Raw genomic sequence first — 17,813 nt, 5'->3', positions numbered from 1 at the left:
CAATAATTGGGTATACAGTGGAAATAAAAATACATCCCTTGAGGTGGGGCACAGTGGCTCACGCATGTAATCCCAGCACTTTGGGAGGCTGAGGTGGGTGGATCACCTGAGGTTAGGAGTTCGAAACCAGCCTGGCCAACATGGTGACACCCCATCTCTATTTAAAAAAAAAATAATACATCCCACACCTGCTTCCGGCACATTCCTCCCTACCCCAGCCCCGGTGGCCCCATATCCCTGTACCTGCCTTCACAGGGAACAATTATTCACAGTGGTTTAGTGTTTATGCTTCTGATTGTTTTCTATGTTTTGTTTTTTTTTTTNTTTTTTTGAGACGGAGTCTCACTCTGTTGCCCAGGCTGGAGTGCAGTGGCATGATCTTGGCTCATAGCAGCCTCTGCCTCCCGGGTTCAAGTGATTATCCTGCCTCAGCCCCCTGAATAGCTGGGATTACAGGTGCCCACCACTGCACCTGGGTAATTTTTGTATTTTTAGTAGAGACGGGGTTTCACCATGTTAGTCAGACTGGTCTTGAACTCCTGACCTCGTGATCTGCCTGCCTCAGCCTCCCAAAGTGCTGGGATTACAGGCATGAGCCACTGCGCCTGGCTTCTGTGTGTTTCTGTAGATCTGCAGACATTACATGCACAAGGTCATATGATGTGTGTGTGTGTGTGTGTGTGTGTGTGTGTATAACATTTTATTCCTTGTAAGGGAAGTTGAACACAATATGCAAAGTTTGTCGGCCAGCATTTAGGACTGTGCCGGGGAATTCCATCTTCCTTTTCTGTCTGGGTGCCAAAGCTGAGTTCTACTGCCACTGCTACCTGTCTCTTAGGGAACATTCTTTAAGGTGTTACAGAATTAATAACATATCATTCTTTTTTTAGTTCTCATCCATCTTGCCAGTTTATGAAAATAACAAGCTTGAAGGAATAAGAGTCGCCTTGTTTATAAAATGGATCTAATATCCGCGCCTTGTGTTGGTGCATTCATTGGCTGCCACCTCATTTGGTCTGACATTATCAATAAAGATATCATTGTTTTTAAAATTGATGTTTCTACCCTTATTTGCAGTTAGTGGCTAAAAGGATCAGTCAATTTAGAACATTTGAATTTAAAAAAATGTATATGTGGCACTATATGACTTTTTGTGGTAGAACATTGTTCTTCAGGATTCATAGACTACAGCGTGTGCCTCTCACCGCAGTGAATGGCCCAAGGTAGAAATGTGTTGTTATAATGTGACACAGATGGTTTCTGCAAAGCTGCTGTGGATTTGAAGACTGGAGTGTCCTGGTGCATAGGCACTGACAGAAACCATTCAGCACGCTTCAAAGGAAGTTTATAAAACAGCGGCAACTCCACCATGGAAGTGTAAAGAGATGGCTCGTATTTCTCCTCCCTCTGTTCTATCTCTTCTGTGATGCAGGAGGAAAATGCTGTGGTTCGTGGCTGGAAGATGTAAAGTACACAGCCTCCCTGTGACATGAAGCGCTCCTCTGTTTTCCCTAAGAAGAGTGAGGAAAGGAACTGACCTTCCAGGCCTTTAGGAGGCTTGATGGGCTGTGGCCCCTTTAGATAACTGAGCTTATCATTGCGTTCAGGAGGATTGTTTTTCAGGCAGGGTTTTAAGTTGTTTAGCTTCTGTGATGCCCCTGTGGCAATCAACCTCATGAAGTGTGGACATCAACAGGAAATCTGTAATCCATACAATAGCCATTTGTCCATGACTTGGGGCCTACTCGCTGTTTAACAGAAGGATGTGCACCTGGCAAACCCCATTAGGCTAGAGAACTAGTCAAATTTCACCTTGGTGGGTAGAATGCCGAGTCAAAGGCAGGAGGCTGTGGTTTACCCAGGGCTGCAGTGCTCCTGGTTTCCTGTGTGTAAGGACACCACAGCCGTAGTATTTGCAAGGACATTCTGGGGGAAAATGGAGCTGGGAGGAGATATTTGAATAGTAATTCATGTTTATTCATTAAACATACTGAAGACCTAATGTGTGCCAGGGAGACAAAGACTCACATGCATCCCCCACAGCTGCTTCCAGGAGAAGAGTGGGCAAGGGAGGATGCATCAGGAGGCGGAAACAGCAGAGGGACCCCTGGAATCCCAAGCACTGCATTTGGGATTCCCAGGGATTGGAGGAGAGGTCAGAAAATCTTGGGTGCTCAGCCCTGCCACTCTGTCCCATTATCTCACTGCTGTCAAAACTGTCAAAGTTGATTCTGATTAACAGAGAGTAGGCACCTCAAGTTTGGCAGATCCCAAGATCTGGATCCCAATCTGGCTGTGTGATCTTAGGTGAGTTCTTCACTTTTCTGACCCTCAGTTTCTTCATCTGTAAAATGGGGATAAGAATTTGTGCCGAGTTAAATAGGCTTAGGCATAAAAGATCTGACGAGAAAGGCACCGTGATCTCCTGGCTTAGTCCCTGACTCACTTTGGGAAGCCTCTCCTTTCTAGGTTTCTTCTTTATTCTTGCTCTGGGGTGAAGTAGAGAGATTGTGGGCTTTGAAGGCACAAAGTCCAGGTTTCAGATAGAGTCATGGAGGCCTCATTTCAAACCCGTTCTACCACTTACTAGCTGGGTGACTTTGAGCAAACAAATTGATCCGAATCTTGGTTTTCTCTGTAAGATGGGACGTACCTGCCTCTGGAAGAACTGGGGAGACTAAATGAGCTAACAATATGGAAGATCTTGGCAGGGCACTGGTGACATGCCTCTGGTTGGGGACTGACTCTGGGTCACACTGCCTCCTGCTGTAAAGGCCCTGCTGACACAAAGCCGGGTTCTGAGCATGGCATGCCCTAGAACCACAGTGATGGGGAATAGAAACCCTGGATCTCAGCTAAATCACCCTGCCTGTGCATTAGTTGTGGATCAACTGCAGAGAGAAGCTGTGGGCTGCATGGCTCCTGCCTGGAGGCCCATGCTGGGGCTGGAGTGACTCGCCTTCTGTGAGCCACAGCTCTGGCCAAAGCAAGCTCTCCTTTTGTCATCATGACCACCTCTGCCCTCGGACCACAAATCTTCCCCATCATGGCGTGTTCCCCCTGCACTAATCTCTAGCTCACCCAGGAGGGCCTGCAGGCAGCACTGCTCAAATGGGGCAGTCCCCTGGTTTGCAAACCCCCGCAGTATGAGGAATGAGGACCCTGTTAAATCGTGCTTTCAAATGGCTCCGTGCCTACTCAGAATGGGTTCCTGGAGAGACTTTGTGTATGAAGTAAGGATATCTGCCCCAGATCATGCCTGGATCAGCCATGAGCCCCCATGGACGCCTCACTCCCAAGCAACGAAATGGTGGGAAGTGGTAGAACTACGCACGCCCAGCCTTAGGACAAAGAGACTCCCTTCCTCTCCTAATGTCTTTACAGGGCTACCTCATTTCGCTGGCCAGGAAAATTTGCTGTCTTGATGAGCTGGAGTTTTTTGGTGGATTTAAAATGTGTATGGCTATTTCTTCCAATTGAAGGAAAGCCCTTTCTCATAGTGTCAATAAGCTTGCTCAGACCACAGCAGGTCCGCAGGGGAGCCGGGGTGGTGCTGCAGGCTGCTCGGGTCTCGGCCCAGGATGCTCTGGTCAAACCCATGGCTCCCTTCCCGCTCGGGCCCTGGGAGGATGCAGCAGCTATGCTGGGAAGTGAGGGCTCTTGCTCTGTACCTGGGTCCATACCTGGATCAAGTTTGGGCTCTGCCAGTTGCCAGCTCTGGTCTCAGGGTGAATCTTAAGCTCTCTGGGTATCTAAGATGCCATCTGTAAACTGGAGTCAATAACACTTCCTAGATTGGATTGTTGTGGGATTAAATATGAGATGACCTATTTAAAGAGTTAATACAATGCCTGGCTGCAGCCACTGCTCAGCAAGTGAGAGCCCTTACCATCTCCCACTCCAGTCTGTGTCTTCCTGGCTGGTATCACTGGGCAAGCCTCTTAACCTCTCTGAGCTTGGTTCCCTCATATGTGGAATTGAGAGTCTTTTTCTCAGCCCCACTAACCACGAACAAGGCCACACCTGCAGGAAGAGCAGCACCAACACTAGCACCCAGGCCCCCCGAGCTGACTTGGGCCACCACTGATGCACAGAGGGGGTCGGTTATTGGTGCTGAGTAAATCATTCCAGCATCCTTTCTAATGAGTTATTTTTGATCCTCAGAACTTGAAGAGTGAGCAAGAACAATGCCGGGAGGTATGGAGAAAGCCTGTCATCAGTGCATTTCCAAAATCGCCAGCAATGGTGAGTCACAGCTCTGAGAAACACCCTGGTTTTGTAGGACCGAGGGCTCTGGGATGACACGATGAGCTAAAGCTGGAGTGGGTCACATGGGTGGGCTGCGCCTGGTTCAGGGTGGCCCCGGGATAGTAGGGCTGGGAAGACAGTGCCCGGCCCTCAGTTGGCTGACTTCTCCTTCCATTCCTTACCTATTCATCTTTAGCTTTCCATAGGTCACTGTATATGTTTTCTGTGTAATGTGTGTTTGAAAAATACGTGTGTGAATGGAGTCACTGATACAACCAAGGTATAATGGCAGCCGTGCGGGGCAACATGGCAGGGCAATGTGACACTTTGGACCTGGGTAGCTTTCCCTTACTCCTGCCTCAACCTGTCTCCTTACCAAGTTGGACTTTCTCCCGCCATCACCTGCTGGGGTCCTTTGTGTCCAGAAGGGCTGGACCACATTACAGAAGGCCCAGTCTCTCTTGTATTTAGACTATCCCAAAAGTAGATCCCCAAATCGGATCCCAAGCCTTGGGGGTCCCTGGAATGAAAGGTTTTACATCATGGTGAGATGTGTGGTCTAACTTTTACAGATAAAACATGAATAAAGGGAACATTGTGGGAAGCTTAAGCAATTCATCTCCACATACTAGTATCAGGCAGCAGCAGTCCGTGGGTGGAGGCAGACTAAGGTGGAGGATCAGCAGAACAAGGGGCTGACGGACAGGTGCCTAGTACCTTTCCTTACCTGCATTTACCACATCCTAGCAAACACTCTCCACCTCCCGCCTCTCCTCCCATGATGTTTCCTGCACTGCTGCATGCCAGCGCCTCCAGCAGTGCCTGACGCACAGTAGGAGCTCGATAAATATGCACTGGCTGACTAAGCAGATGAATGAGTGAAGCACCAGCTCCCAGATACAACTGACCTTCTCTATTCACCAATGGGCCCAGTGCCCACCTCATTCTCCTAAGGCACAGCCCTGTCATTTCACTCCCAAGGACAGCTCTGAGGGCCACCCCTTTCACCCCTGGAGCACACCTACTGCTGTCCCCACAGAGTGGGACAGCGCTGGAGCCTCGGGCCAGGGCCTCTGATGCTCTGCAGGATGAAAGCTCATAGGTTTACTGGGGCAGGGAAAGGAGACACCACCGGCTATATTGTTGCTCCATATCATCAGGAAATTAACTACCACCACCTCCCCCAACACATGTCCTACCTGTTTACGCAACAGAAGTGCTGATGGCAACACCAGGTTGGCAAGAGAGGAAGTGTTACGCTCAGGGTTTCCCAGAAAAAGAGATGTTTCCTGGCTGCACTGTAAATCTGCAGGTCAAGGTCTCAGCCAACCTTGGCCTAACGATGGCCTCCTTGATTGCTGAGGTTTCTGCCCTCATTTTATGAATAACTCTGTCTTCAGCTAGCACAGTGGCAAGGCCTCCTAACCGTTCTCACTGCCTCTTGCCTGCCCCCTCAGCACATCCCCTGGGGAGTCCTTCACTGCACAGTGACTCTGCATTCCTGAGAATAAAACCAAAGCTTCTGCTGTCCCGTGAAACCCTTTGTGATCGGGTCCCTGTTTACCTCTTGAATCACTCCTTCTTCCCTTCTCGCTCTGGAAACTCCAGCCAGACAAAAACATTTTAGGCTCCCTAAAAACACCAGCTTCTGTTCTCTCCCTGGGCTTTCCAACATGTGTTTCTTTGCCTAGATGTCTACTTCCTCCCACCTGCCCCCTCAGATAAAGGTTGGATCAGGCAAGAATTATCAATAGCCACTAAATCTAAGAGGAAATTTTGATGACAAGAAGTATATTGGTTGCAAGGGAGGAATAGAATAGTCATCATATAGTGGAGAAAGTAGACCACACTTTGGGGTTTAAAATGAGCATTACCAGTGAGGGACAGGTGCCTGTCACTAATGCAGTAATCCAGCGAAGAATGCACAGCTGTAATCCAAACACAAGGGAACATCTGTCAAATACAAAGTGAGGAACGTTCTATTTAAAAGAAGCAGAGAGGACTGTATTCTTCAAAAATGTCAGCATCCTAGAAAACAAAATAAAAAAGGCGATGAGAATGTTCTAGCTCTAAGGGAGGTCTCTTAATCCATTTTGTGCTGCTATAACAGAATAGCACAGACTAAGTAATTTATAATCAAGAGAAATTTGTTTGCTCACCATTCCGGAAGCTGAGAAGTCCAAGACTGAGAGGCCAGCAGCTGGGATGGGCCTTCTTGTGTCATCCCATGGAGAAAGGCAGCACATGGACGAGAGAAAAAGGGCTCAACTCCCTCTTTTTTAATGAACCTGCTCCAGTGAGGCCATGAGCCCATTCACTCTGCTCCCATGGCCTGATCACCTCTCATTTACGTTCTGCCTCCCAACATTTTTGCACTGGGGATTGCTTCCAACACATGAACTTTGGGGGACACATTCAAACCATGGCAAACAAAGCAGATATGACAACAAAATGCGACATGTCACCCTAGATTGGAGACAAGGACTTTATTAGGTCATCAACAGTGGAATATGGATGGCAGATTAAAACACTGTGTCAATGTAAGAAGCCGCAACTGTCCTAAGGTAGTATATTAATAAGAGAATATCCCTATCCCCAGGAAATGCACATTGGGATTATTTCCAACTAAAAAATTTAAAAACTTAAAAAGCATGCAGATGGAAACCTGAGTGGCAAGACTCTGAATGTTTGCTCGATTACTCTCTGTATTTGTATGAATGTTTATGACTTTTCATAATTAATATGTCTTTTTAGGCTGGAAAAAATTGGCTTCTGTGACCTGATGCCAGACCTGGTGAAACAGTACATAGATGCAAATCCAAATGCCATAGTGTTTTCCTTTCAAGTGACTTCCAAATTTTCTTCTGTCTGGTCTTCTACATTTTCCACATTTCCTGTAAAGCTACATACTTTTGTAATTAGAGAATGAAAGTTTTATTTTTATTTTATTTTATGCTTTAAGAACACTCTCTAGATATCCCCTTAGACTGGTTGGTGCTGTCCCTATCCACATGTGGAGTTTGCTAAGTGGTGGCGGCCTCAGAGGAGTGGCCTGCTCATCTGGGCATCTATCCAGGGAGCAGGGTGGCCTCCATGCCCTCACACCCCAGCAAGCCACCTGGGGGAGCTTTGGAGCACTCCTGGGCCACCGTGCAGCCCTGGCTCTCAGCCTCTCCATCTGGCACTCTCTCTCTGTCAGGCTCTCTGCTGTGGAACATTTGCTTCCCTGTGGCCTGCTGCCGCCCCAGAGGGCGACTTTCATCACTGGGCAGCAGTGAAATCTTGATGAATACATGTGCAATGTGTGCAGCAGCTTCCAGCCCTCACAGAATAACTCAATGAAACAGACAAGTGCAGTGAACCCAGGTCATTGCACCTGTCAGGGGGTCCCAGGAAGTCCTCTTCACTCAGAGACAGCGGCAGAGATGGGCCCGGCAAAGTGCATGCCCAAGGGGGCCACCAGGAGTAAGACCTTCTGCTCAGGCCTGGATGAGGGAACCGTCACACTAGGCGGTGTTTGCAGCCCCCCAGCTATGAGAGACATTTATACCACTCCACGTACTAAACAGAGAGTGGCAGATTTCGCTCTGCAATTCTGGCCAGGAGAAATAGCACATTCTTTTATTTTTAATGTACTTTCAAAACTTTAAAACTTCTTCCTTTCTAAATAAAATTAATCTGACTCCAAGCTCCTACTTGCCAGAGTAGCAGGAAAATCAGTCCTGGGCTTTGTGGGTCACACAAGAATTCAAATATTAGAGCTGGAGAAGGGGGAGTCACGTTTTCCTCTTTCGGGGTCTGGGGCAGGGTGTGCTCTGCTCTGTGGCAAGCCATTGTGACCTCTACAGACCCTTTGTGCCATGTTGCAAAGGTGGCCCCTGGCAGTGGTAGCTTCCAGGACATAGCTTAGGAGTAGACGGTGCTTTTGTTGGAAGAAAAGTGTGCCCTTCTTCCAAGTGAGAGGATTTCCAACCTTCACTCAGCCCCATAGCTTCACGCAGGCCCTCTCTTCTCTGCACAAACCACGCCGCAGCACGCCCTGTCCTTGCTCTCCGGCCAGCACCGGAGTCAAGCTTGAGATGCCGGGCTCTTTACGAGCCTGGGGACCTGGTGCCACCTACGTAGGTGCTTCTAGTAGCAATTCCTTTTGGACACTGCAGGTAAGGGGCCACCAGCCCCAGGTTCCATCCCCAGTAGCCCCCCCGCCACCCCTTTGTGGCTCCTCCTCTTTGGGGGACTTCCCTGCATCCCTTTTAATTTGGACAATCCCATAGAATTGCTCTCAGTGGGCTTCTAGAAGCACAAAGTTGCCTTCTCTTTTCAGGGATCAGAGAAATAGATGGCAACACCAATATCTGTGGAAGGGCCCAATATTTCTTACTAACTTGTCTTGTTACATGAACAACTGAAAATCTCAAAAGCAGTCAGTGGAGGTGGTTTCAGAAGCTCCCGGAGCTCTGGAATCCCATACTCCAGTTCATTCCCTTGGCACATTAAATGCAGTGAATTCTGAACTGAACACATCCTTTCCCCAAAGCCCCTGCTCCTTCTGTCCCTCACATTTCTGTGATGCCTCTAGCATTCTTGTCACCCGAGCACAGCACTTCCGTCCTTCTTTACCCCTTCTTCCCTTCATCTAGAGGGCGCTCAAGGCCCTGCCGGAGTCTTGCAATTGCTCTCCAGGCTAAGTGACTCAACAGCCACTTTGCTGGTCTCTCCACCCCCTTAGACACCCCCTTGAGTCCCCATTGTCTCCAAAGGTTCAGCTTTGATTATGCCACTTTCCAATTCCAAATCCCACAACTCTCTTTATCTTCCTAATAAAATCAAAATGTCCTTATGCAACACAGAAACGCCCTCTCTTCTCAATATCTAGTTTCCATCTGATCTCTCCTTCTCTGTTATGATGGATGACAGACGCTCAGCTCCATTTCATGACTTGACACTGCCTCAAACCACTCTGAGTGTCTCTGTCTCTCGAATCTTTTGTTTCCTCTAGGTTTTTTCCTTTGACTGAAAAGCCATCTCCCTACAACTCAGCCCATCAAAATCCTACCCATCCATCAACCCCCAGTGCCAACATCACCTCCTCCTTGAGGCCTTCCTTGATTTCCTGGGTACTCTTTCCTCCTCCAGGCTTCCTCACTGCTTCGTGCGCTGCCCCTGCTGTTTCCTCCCACACACTGGTTTGTACTGTCCCTTGGGTGCACATCTCATCTCCCTTAAGCGGTCGTGAAGTCCGCATTGCCAAGGCTTCTCATACTCACTTTACATCTGCCCAAACCTTGGTCAAATGTAAGAATGAATAGCTGAGTGTCTATAAAGAAGTAAATCTCTGTTCAACGTGGATTAGGTGCTAAAAAAAAAATACCCCCTCATGCAAATTGCTATTGTCTGTGACCTGTGGGGATTAGTGGGTGGCTATGGCAATGCAGAGTGCTGGTGCAGGGCTGGGGAAGAGGGGTAAGTGGAAACAAGAGGCAGAGACAGAATGACCGAACACACCAGGAGAGGGCAGAAGTGGTCTGGTGACTGGGGTTTGGGCACCATTACCATATGGGGAGGTGGAGAGGGCAGTTTGGAAAGAGGAGTTTAGTTGGCGTTCCGCTTCCTGCACTCTCTGCCTGTTGCCTTCTGGGTATTTGATAGCTTGGTGGAACGACAGAGGGTGGCGTTGCAGAGAAAAACTGCTGGATCCTGGTCTCAGTTTCGGCACTAAACTAAGCAAAAGATCTGGGGATATGTTAAATACTTGCTATTCATAGGAAACAGACTGTGGAGATCCTTGAGAACAGACCAAAAGAGACCCACTTCCCTGCCAAGATTACCCATTTAAAAATGCATTGAATTCTCCTGGCTACTCTCCTGTTTTGACTGACAGCTGGATGGCAGTGTATCTTTAACACGTGTGACCGGGTCGCTCCCTCCGACAATCACGGGTCCAGCAACCAGCCGTCAAGAGAGCAGCCCACCCTGAAAGGCACCTCCTGAAGGGAGTGAGGATACGGAGCCAGCAACACAAAAGCCGTCCTGAGGAGGGCACCCTTCCCAATGTTCTGTCTTTTCCCAGCCATCAGTAAGTCAGGAATCAGCTTATCTGTGTTCTTGGCGTAAAGAATGACTTGATGCCAACGTTTTGATTCTAATGTCCTCCTACTATTGCTCTAATTTTGAATTATTTTCTCCTTCGGGACCCTCAAGTTGATGAGTTTTTTTCACTCATCTCTTTCAAACTGACTTTCTAGATGGAGAGACTCATGTTATCAGAAGCCAGAATGTGGCGCTCTGAGTTGCATTGGAATTGGTGCTTAATAGACCAGAAGACAGAGCAGTATGAACTAGTGGTGGGCACAGCAACATCTCCAGGAAGCTCAGCCTCTGTTCCAGAGAGCTCCAAACACCGAGGACTGGGTAACCAGATGCCCCAGGAGGCAAAGGGATCAGGCGAGAGCGGGGTTCCCCGATTCCTGACTATGGCCTGGGTGTCCTTATTAGGACCAACTGTAAGGAAACCCTCATGCTGATATCTACTGATGACTCCATCCCAGTGGATCCTACTACCCAGCCCAGCCCCAGCACCTCACACCGCCCTGAGCAGACAGGCCCTAGGAAGCCCCTGAAGATTCTCCAGCTAGCTTACAGAAACATGGCTACTTCACGATCACCTGGGAGTTGCTTTTATTTTATTTTATTTAGTTGGGGTCTTGCACTGTTGCCCAGGCTGGAGTGCAGAGGCAGGATCACAGCTCACTGCAGCCTTGATCCCCTGGCTTTGAGCAATCCTCCTATCTCAGCCAGCCTCCCCAGTAGCTAGGACTACAGGTGTGCCATCATGCATGGCTTATTTGTGTATTATTGTAGAGACGGGGTTTTACCATGTTGCCCAGGCTGGTCTCAAACTTCTGGGCTGAAGAGATCCACCTGCCTCAGCCTCCCCAAATGCTGGAAATACAGGTGTGAGCAACCATGTCAGGGTGGAAGTTGCTTTTAAATGCAGATTCCCAGGCACCATTTGTACTGATCCTGGTTTGTGAGATCTAGAGCAGCCAATAAGAACCTGAGAGTCACGGCTCGGAAGTGCGGTGAGTGAGAGTGAGCCTCACTGGAGAGGCGATCCAGAGAAGCAGACCGCCGGATGAAGCCAGGGCACAGCCTGAGAACAGCCAGGGAGTAAGGCAGCACCCACTGGGGAGCTGAGATGTAGAACAGTCCCGTCTCTGCCCAGAGACCATGAGAACCACAGTGTACACCTCACCTGTTGTTTTTTTGATTCTCCATTTGATTCGGAAGTGGGGGCTGAAATAAAGGGGAAGCCTGAGTCTCTTTCCATCAGGAAGGGAAAATAGTAATGATAATGGCCAGCATTTATCCATGTTTGTTATGTGGCAGGCCCTGCGTCTAGTGCTCTACACAGAGTATGACATCTGATGATTTTGACAAGTCTGTTAGGAAAGTCTTGTAATCGTGCTTGAGTATGCAGTGAGGACATTGACACCTCAAAGGTTAAGAGTCCTGCAGTCCATGCTGCGGGTCATGAGGAGTGGAGTGGGCTGGGAATTAGGTGTACTGGCTGCAGGTGATGAGTCTTTACAGCCTCCTCCAGGTGGTCGTTGAGAAGGTTCTGACCCGGGCCATCTCTCTCAGCCCTGCTGGGAGGTAGTGAAGGGGAGGTAACATCTTAGCTCTCCACTCTTAGGGCTTTTCAGCTGGGCCTGAGAATTAAACTCACATAAGACAAACAGGAGAGAAGCACACTAATTTAGTGCAAGGTTTACATGATGCAAGAGCCTTCATAAGGAGTGGAAACCCAAAGAAACAGCAAAACCCAAGTGCTTTTACGCTGGGCTGAACAAAGAGAGGCAACTGTAGAAAAGTAAGCAAACTATGTGGGGAGGCTTGGGAAGACAAGAGTGATTTTGACAAAATCTGTTTGTACAGAATTCTCTTGGTCTCGGTGTCCCATCCTTGATGATCTCAATGGTGCCTTCCTCTGGTACGGGGAGGACATCCTCTACGCGAGGCTTTTATTTCCCACTTTCAAGAAGGAGAAAAAGAGGGTCGGGGCACCCGTCTTCCATCTGTTATTTTTTATGTGCCTTTAGCTCAAAATAACCCTTATGCCATAGCTGCATAGTTTGGGGTGACATATTCTGCCACCCTTCAGTAGGAAGTTTGGGTGGCAGGTGCCTCCCTGGGGACTGCTCCATTTCTTTGTGTCACTGACCACCTGGATTATATATGTGGCCAGGTGGCACCATCTGCCTCACACTTGCAGCACAGGGAAAGATTTTCCGGGATGCCGACCACTTTTTATCATCCTGGTAACAAGCTCCAAGGTCAGAAATATAGAATGGGATTCATCAACCCCTGACCTTCTATCCTTTGCCAGCAAGAAATTTCTTCCTTGACCTCCACTCTGAGAATTAAAACAGATGTGGCTAGATTAACTGAAATTCTCTCTAACTCACCACACCTGCCAGCAGTACTGTGTCACCCGTGACCAGCAGGACCCCAGAGCAAAACAAAAATGCAAAGCAGCTTGTTCAAAAGGCAGGAAAAAAGCACTGTTCAAGGGACTAAACTAGAAAAAGCTTTTCCCTTTCTTCTGAAGCCTCTCTTTTGGCCTTTTTATTTGCTAATGTCATTTTTAAGTAGAGGGAAATCAAAATTTTTAATTATTAGTATATATTTTACCATTCATCTTAATGTTGTATATGCCCATTTTAAAGGCAACTGTAAGAGCATTTAACTCATATGTTGAGTCACTGAAATGACACAACTTGTGTTTCATAGTTCTCGTACATATTTTGTTTTTACCAGAACATTGGAAACATTGCACAAAACTAACAGCTCTTCATTTTGTTTCTTGATACGGGCACATTCTACCCATATTCTCCACCTTCTGCTCATGGATGGGTGAAGAAGCTCTGAGAGGAAAAGATATACTAATTTAGGGGTCAGAAAGGGGCTGGTGGGGTTCCTTGGTGGTTCCTGTTTCTTAGAACATCATTGCCTTCTGTCTGCATCTGAAGCAGGTTCTGGTTCAAATGGGAGTATATCTTCTCAGGACCGTCAGCCCCTGCTTACTCAGTTGAAGACACAATACGCTTTCCTCGTATTGGCTCTGAGTCTTGCGGAGTTAAGTGTGAATATTGGTGATGAAGAGCAGCCCACATGAGCATTCCACAGGCCCCTCTGTTCACACGTAGGCCTCACTGTCCTGTCCGGCTTCACTTACAATACACAATTTTGAGAGAAATTTATTTAGAATTTCAAGATGGCAACAGAATAGTGCCAAACCAGACGCTGGGTCTCCCCAAGCATGGGCTAGTTTAGTCGCACGCCTGTGAAGCTGGCTCTGGTGATAGCATTATAGCCAACTCAGGGGTGGTTTGAGGGGAGGAGTGGAAATTGGGGCAAATCACTCTGCATGCCCGTCCCCATTAACATTTCCTGCAGGTGAAGGTCAAGATGGTCATGGAGGGCAACTTCTGGGGTCTCTCTGAGAGAGGGGTAGCACCCAGCCCTGTGCACCCTGCCCACTGTGGGTAGCAAAGATCAGAGCTGGCATCTGATAGTGTGCACGTGAGGCTCCCAGCTGGAGGCACTTGCAGCCTTAGATCTCTTCTCCTCTAGAGAAGACAGTTTCCCAGAGAAATCCCAGATCTTTGACAATTCAAAACTGCGAAGGACCTTGCAGATTAAGCCAGGTACAGAGAGCTCTGTATAAATATAGAAACCCCAACTCAAGCTGGCTTAAGTAGCAAAGGGCATTTATTGGCTCCTATAAATGGCAAGTCCAGAAGTAGTGTAGCATCAAGGGTGGTGTGATTCCATGGGTGACGAATGTCACTGAGGACCCAGTTTCTTTTACTTCTCCTCTTGCCTCCCAGACGTTGGCCTCATTCATAGGCTGGCTTCCCCTCATGGTGACAAGAAGGCTGCCAGTCACCCCCAGAGTGATTCAGTTCCTCACCAGTGGCTGGGGGGGAGAAACCTTGTTTCTGGAAGTTCTGTCAGAAGAGTGAGAAAGCTTTTTCCTGACTCTCAGTATATCTCCCAGTATAAGTCATAAGCCCATCCACTAATAACATATCCAGGGAGTGGGACTCTGCGGGTTAATTGAGGGTGAAACTTCATGCCCTTTTCCAAGGCCAGGGTGGGGTCAGCTTTTGCCAGGGCACATAAATGGCACAGGAGAACAGGGAGGTCGGGAGGTGGGGGCACCTGAAAATAATTGAGGTGATGACCTAGAGAGGAAGGAAGAGACACTGCAGAGGCTACCATGACATTCACTCAGAGATCCTCTCTCTGCTGTCAGGATGACAACAGGACTCAGCAGAAAACCCAGACGTGATGCTGTCAAGAGTTTGAAAGAGGGAACTAGGAGGTAGACCTACCCAAGAGGCATTCGAAATAATACTTCCAAGAAACATGCTGGCCAAGCAAAACCTATATCTGCAGTCTATTTGACAGATGAGGAAACCAAGAAGCGAAGCAGTAAAGTAATTGCCTAATCATCAAAGTTGCCATACACTGAATCCTCATGCGTGCATCTGCCACCACATTCTACAGAAGAGGAAAACAGGGCTTCAAGATGGTCAACGAATTTGCCCAAAGCCACATGGCCAGTGAGTGACAGGGCCAGGATTTGCACCCAAGGCTGTGTAGCCCCCATTCCTCTGTTCTTTCCCAATGTCTAAAAGTTGAATTGGTGGCATGAGCAGAAAGAAAAACCCCAAGCCAGTTCAAATCTCTATTATACTGTGTGTCAGCAAGAAGTTTTAGGAGGCCACCTAATGTCATGGGCTATGGAATAGATATCCAAATGAATGGAAAGGGAAAACGATTTTGTGAAGCAAATACTTTAAGTGGTAAAGTGAGTTGTCAGTGAATTTTATCCAGGGAAGAGAAGAACCATCTGCCCAGGATACAGGCCCCCAGGAAGCACAGGGTGGATCCTGCCTGGCTCAGTGGATGCCGGCAGCTTCTGGCGTCCTGGCACGGGCACAGTGGCAGTTTATAAACTCCTTTTCTATAAGCTGTCAGACTTGGAGAGGGCCTGCAGGAAATCTGGATCTTGGTATTGGCAGAGTGATGACGAGAGATGTTGAGCTCTCTGAGAAATGCAGGTCTTGGCTTGCATCCACCATGTGGGAGCCCCAGGCGAGCTGCGACCTTCTCCTCCCGTCTGCTGACTTGCCACTGGAGAGAAGGTCAGGTTTCACAGGATGCTTAAGAAACTGCAGTGAAGAGGAAATGCCAGGGTCTGTGTGTTTCTAATCCAGTGCCTGCCCCTTCTTCTCCTTGCAGCCTGCTTCGTTTTTGTGCTCTGCGCTTTCCTGGCTCTGCCGCTGTCCATGGCCTTCATAGGTAAGCTGCCTGCCGAGCTATTGGATGCCACAGGTCAGCCAGGTTGGGGCATGGGCACACGGCATGTAATCTTTAAACATTAAATATGTGTTTAAGAACTGGCCAGCTCGACGATTCCCAGACACCTATGTGCCATCTCAGAATGACTTGGGGAACATTTGAAAATATGCATTCCTGGGGCTCACCCTGGGAGATATCGATGCAATGTGTCTGGGTAGGGACAAACTCCTGCTTTTAGAAATCTGTCCCCAGATGCTTCTGATCCCTCTAGCCCAAGTTTGGAAGTGACGGGACTAGAGGTTTCCCAGAGTCGCTTCCCAGTTCCTGTGTTCCCTCGTGGAAGCAGGTTGCAAGCAATACAAAAAGTGCAGCTGGCACCAGGTGACGTGTGGGCACTCTATACACGTTTTTTTGCTGAATTAATGAATAAATATTTCCATAAATCATGCCTACTAAACCTCATAACCCAGAAGTGTGATATCTTGCAGAAGTGGGGAGAGGGGCAGGATAGGGGAAGCTCCTTGAGTAGCTAAAAATTGTTATCACATGTCAGTGAAATTAATCTTATGCTCTGAACATTGCTAACAGGAGCCCCTGAGCCCCGTGTACAAAACATAGCTACCCCTATTTACCTAGAAGCCTCGCATGGCGGGGCACGGGGGCTCACACCTGTAATCCCAGCATTTAGTGGGGCTGAGGTGGGCCGATCACTTGAACCCAGGAGTTTGAGACTAGCCTGGGCAACATAGTGAGACCTTGTCTCTACCAAAAAATGCAAGTCTTGACTTAGAAATTAGCTGGGTGTGGTGGCGTACACCTGTAATCCCAGCTACTCGGGAGACTGAGGTGAGATGATCGTGCCACTGTACTTCCGGCCTGGGCATCAAGAGTGAGGCACTGTCTTCTCCCCAAACGTCCTTCAAAAAAGAAGCTCAGCAGGCCCAGAGTTCTAGGTCCAAGCTCACAGCATACTAACGCATAAAGTAAAAGGGCGTAGAAATTATTGCAAAACAACAAAACACCCAGTACCCTAATTGCTTAATGGGTAGGAGGCTTCCTTCTAAGGTGATGAAAATGTTTTTGAACTGGATAGAAGTGGTAGTTGCACAACATTGTGAATCCACTAAATGCCACTGAGTTATTCACTTTAAAATGGTTTATTTTGTTATGTAAGTTTCACCCTACCACCCCTGCCAAAAGCCACAATACTAAAAATGGAAAGAAAAACAGTGTCCTTAGATCTATAAGACATGAAAGCTGACAGCCTGACAAGAAGTAAAAAAGGGCCGGGCGCGGTGGCTCACGCCTGTAGTCCCAGCACTTTGGGAGGCCGAGGCGGGTGGATCACGAGGTCAAGAGATCGAGACCATCCTGGTCAACATGGTGAAACCCCGTCTCTACTAAAAATACAAAAATTAGCTGGGCATGGTGGCGCGTGCCTGTAATCCCAGCTACTCAGGAGGCTGAGGCAGGAGAATTGCCTGAACCCAGGAGGCGGAGGTTGCGGTGAGCCGAGATCGCGCCATTGCACTCCAGCCTGGGTAACATGAGCGAAACTCCGACTCAAAAAAAAAAAAAAAAAAAAAAAAAAAAAAAAAAAAGAAGTAAAAAAGAAGATTTTAAGGTTTGCAGAGAACTAAAACAACCAAGTAGTCTGGGGCCATTTAGTGTAAGAGTGAACAATGCAATCACTTCAGCAGGCCCTGGTGCTATGATGCTTATAGTGCAATTCAAAAATTAACATTTATCATGAGGCTCTGTTCTTCCAAGCAGAGTTCACAAGATGTTAGGCATACCCTGCTTAGGAAGTTGGGCGTACCCTCCAGAGGACATTCTATGCAAATCTGTAAGGTAAGAGAACCCCAGCCTTTGGACCATGTGGTTAGTTATCTTTTGTTTTCTTTAGAGACAGGGTCTCCTGTCGCCCAGGCTGGAGTGCAGTGGAGTAATCTTGGCTCACCCCAGGATCTGCCTTTCAGGCTCAAGCAATTCTTATGCCTCAGCCTCCCTAGTAGCCGGGATTACAGGCGCCCACCACCACGCCTGGCTAATTTATGTATTTTTAGTAGAGACAAGGCTGGTCTTGAACTCCTGCCCTCAACTGATCTGCCCACCTCGGCCTCCCAAAGTGCTGGGATTATAGGCATGAGCCACCGTGTCCTGCCAATTATCTTTCAAATGAACTTAACTGC

General features: G+C 48.1%; 1 protein-coding gene across 4 annotated transcripts in view; it reads left to right on the top strand.

Annotated features, from left to right (window-relative positions):
• TMEM272 (transmembrane protein 272) overlaps positions 1–17,813 on the top strand; it is a 32,117-nt gene that overhangs the window by 2,883 nt on the left and 11,421 nt on the right. For 3 of the 4 annotated variants that reach the window (XM_037743442.1, XM_037743443.1, XM_037743445.1), the window contains exons 2-3: positions 4,165–4,245; positions 15,562–15,621. In XM_037743442.1, the coding sequence (XP_037599370.1) occupies positions 4,188–4,245; positions 15,562–15,621 (118 nt within the window). In that variant the 5' untranslated portion in view covers positions 4,165–4,187. The remainder of the gene's footprint in view (positions 1–4,164; positions 4,246–15,561; positions 15,622–17,813) is intronic. The other variant, XM_037743444.1, reaches the window with a different exon arrangement.

This window comes from Cebus imitator, unplaced genomic scaffold, assembly GCF_001604975.1.
Source record: "Cebus imitator isolate Cc_AM_T3 unplaced genomic scaffold, Cebus_imitator-1.0 Scaffold145, whole genome shotgun sequence".
Classification (NCBI taxonomy): Eukaryota; Metazoa; Chordata; class Mammalia; order Primates; family Cebidae; genus Cebus; species Cebus imitator.
The sequence above is the reverse complement of the archived record's forward strand: the minus strand, read 5'-3'. Positions and strand labels throughout refer to the sequence as shown.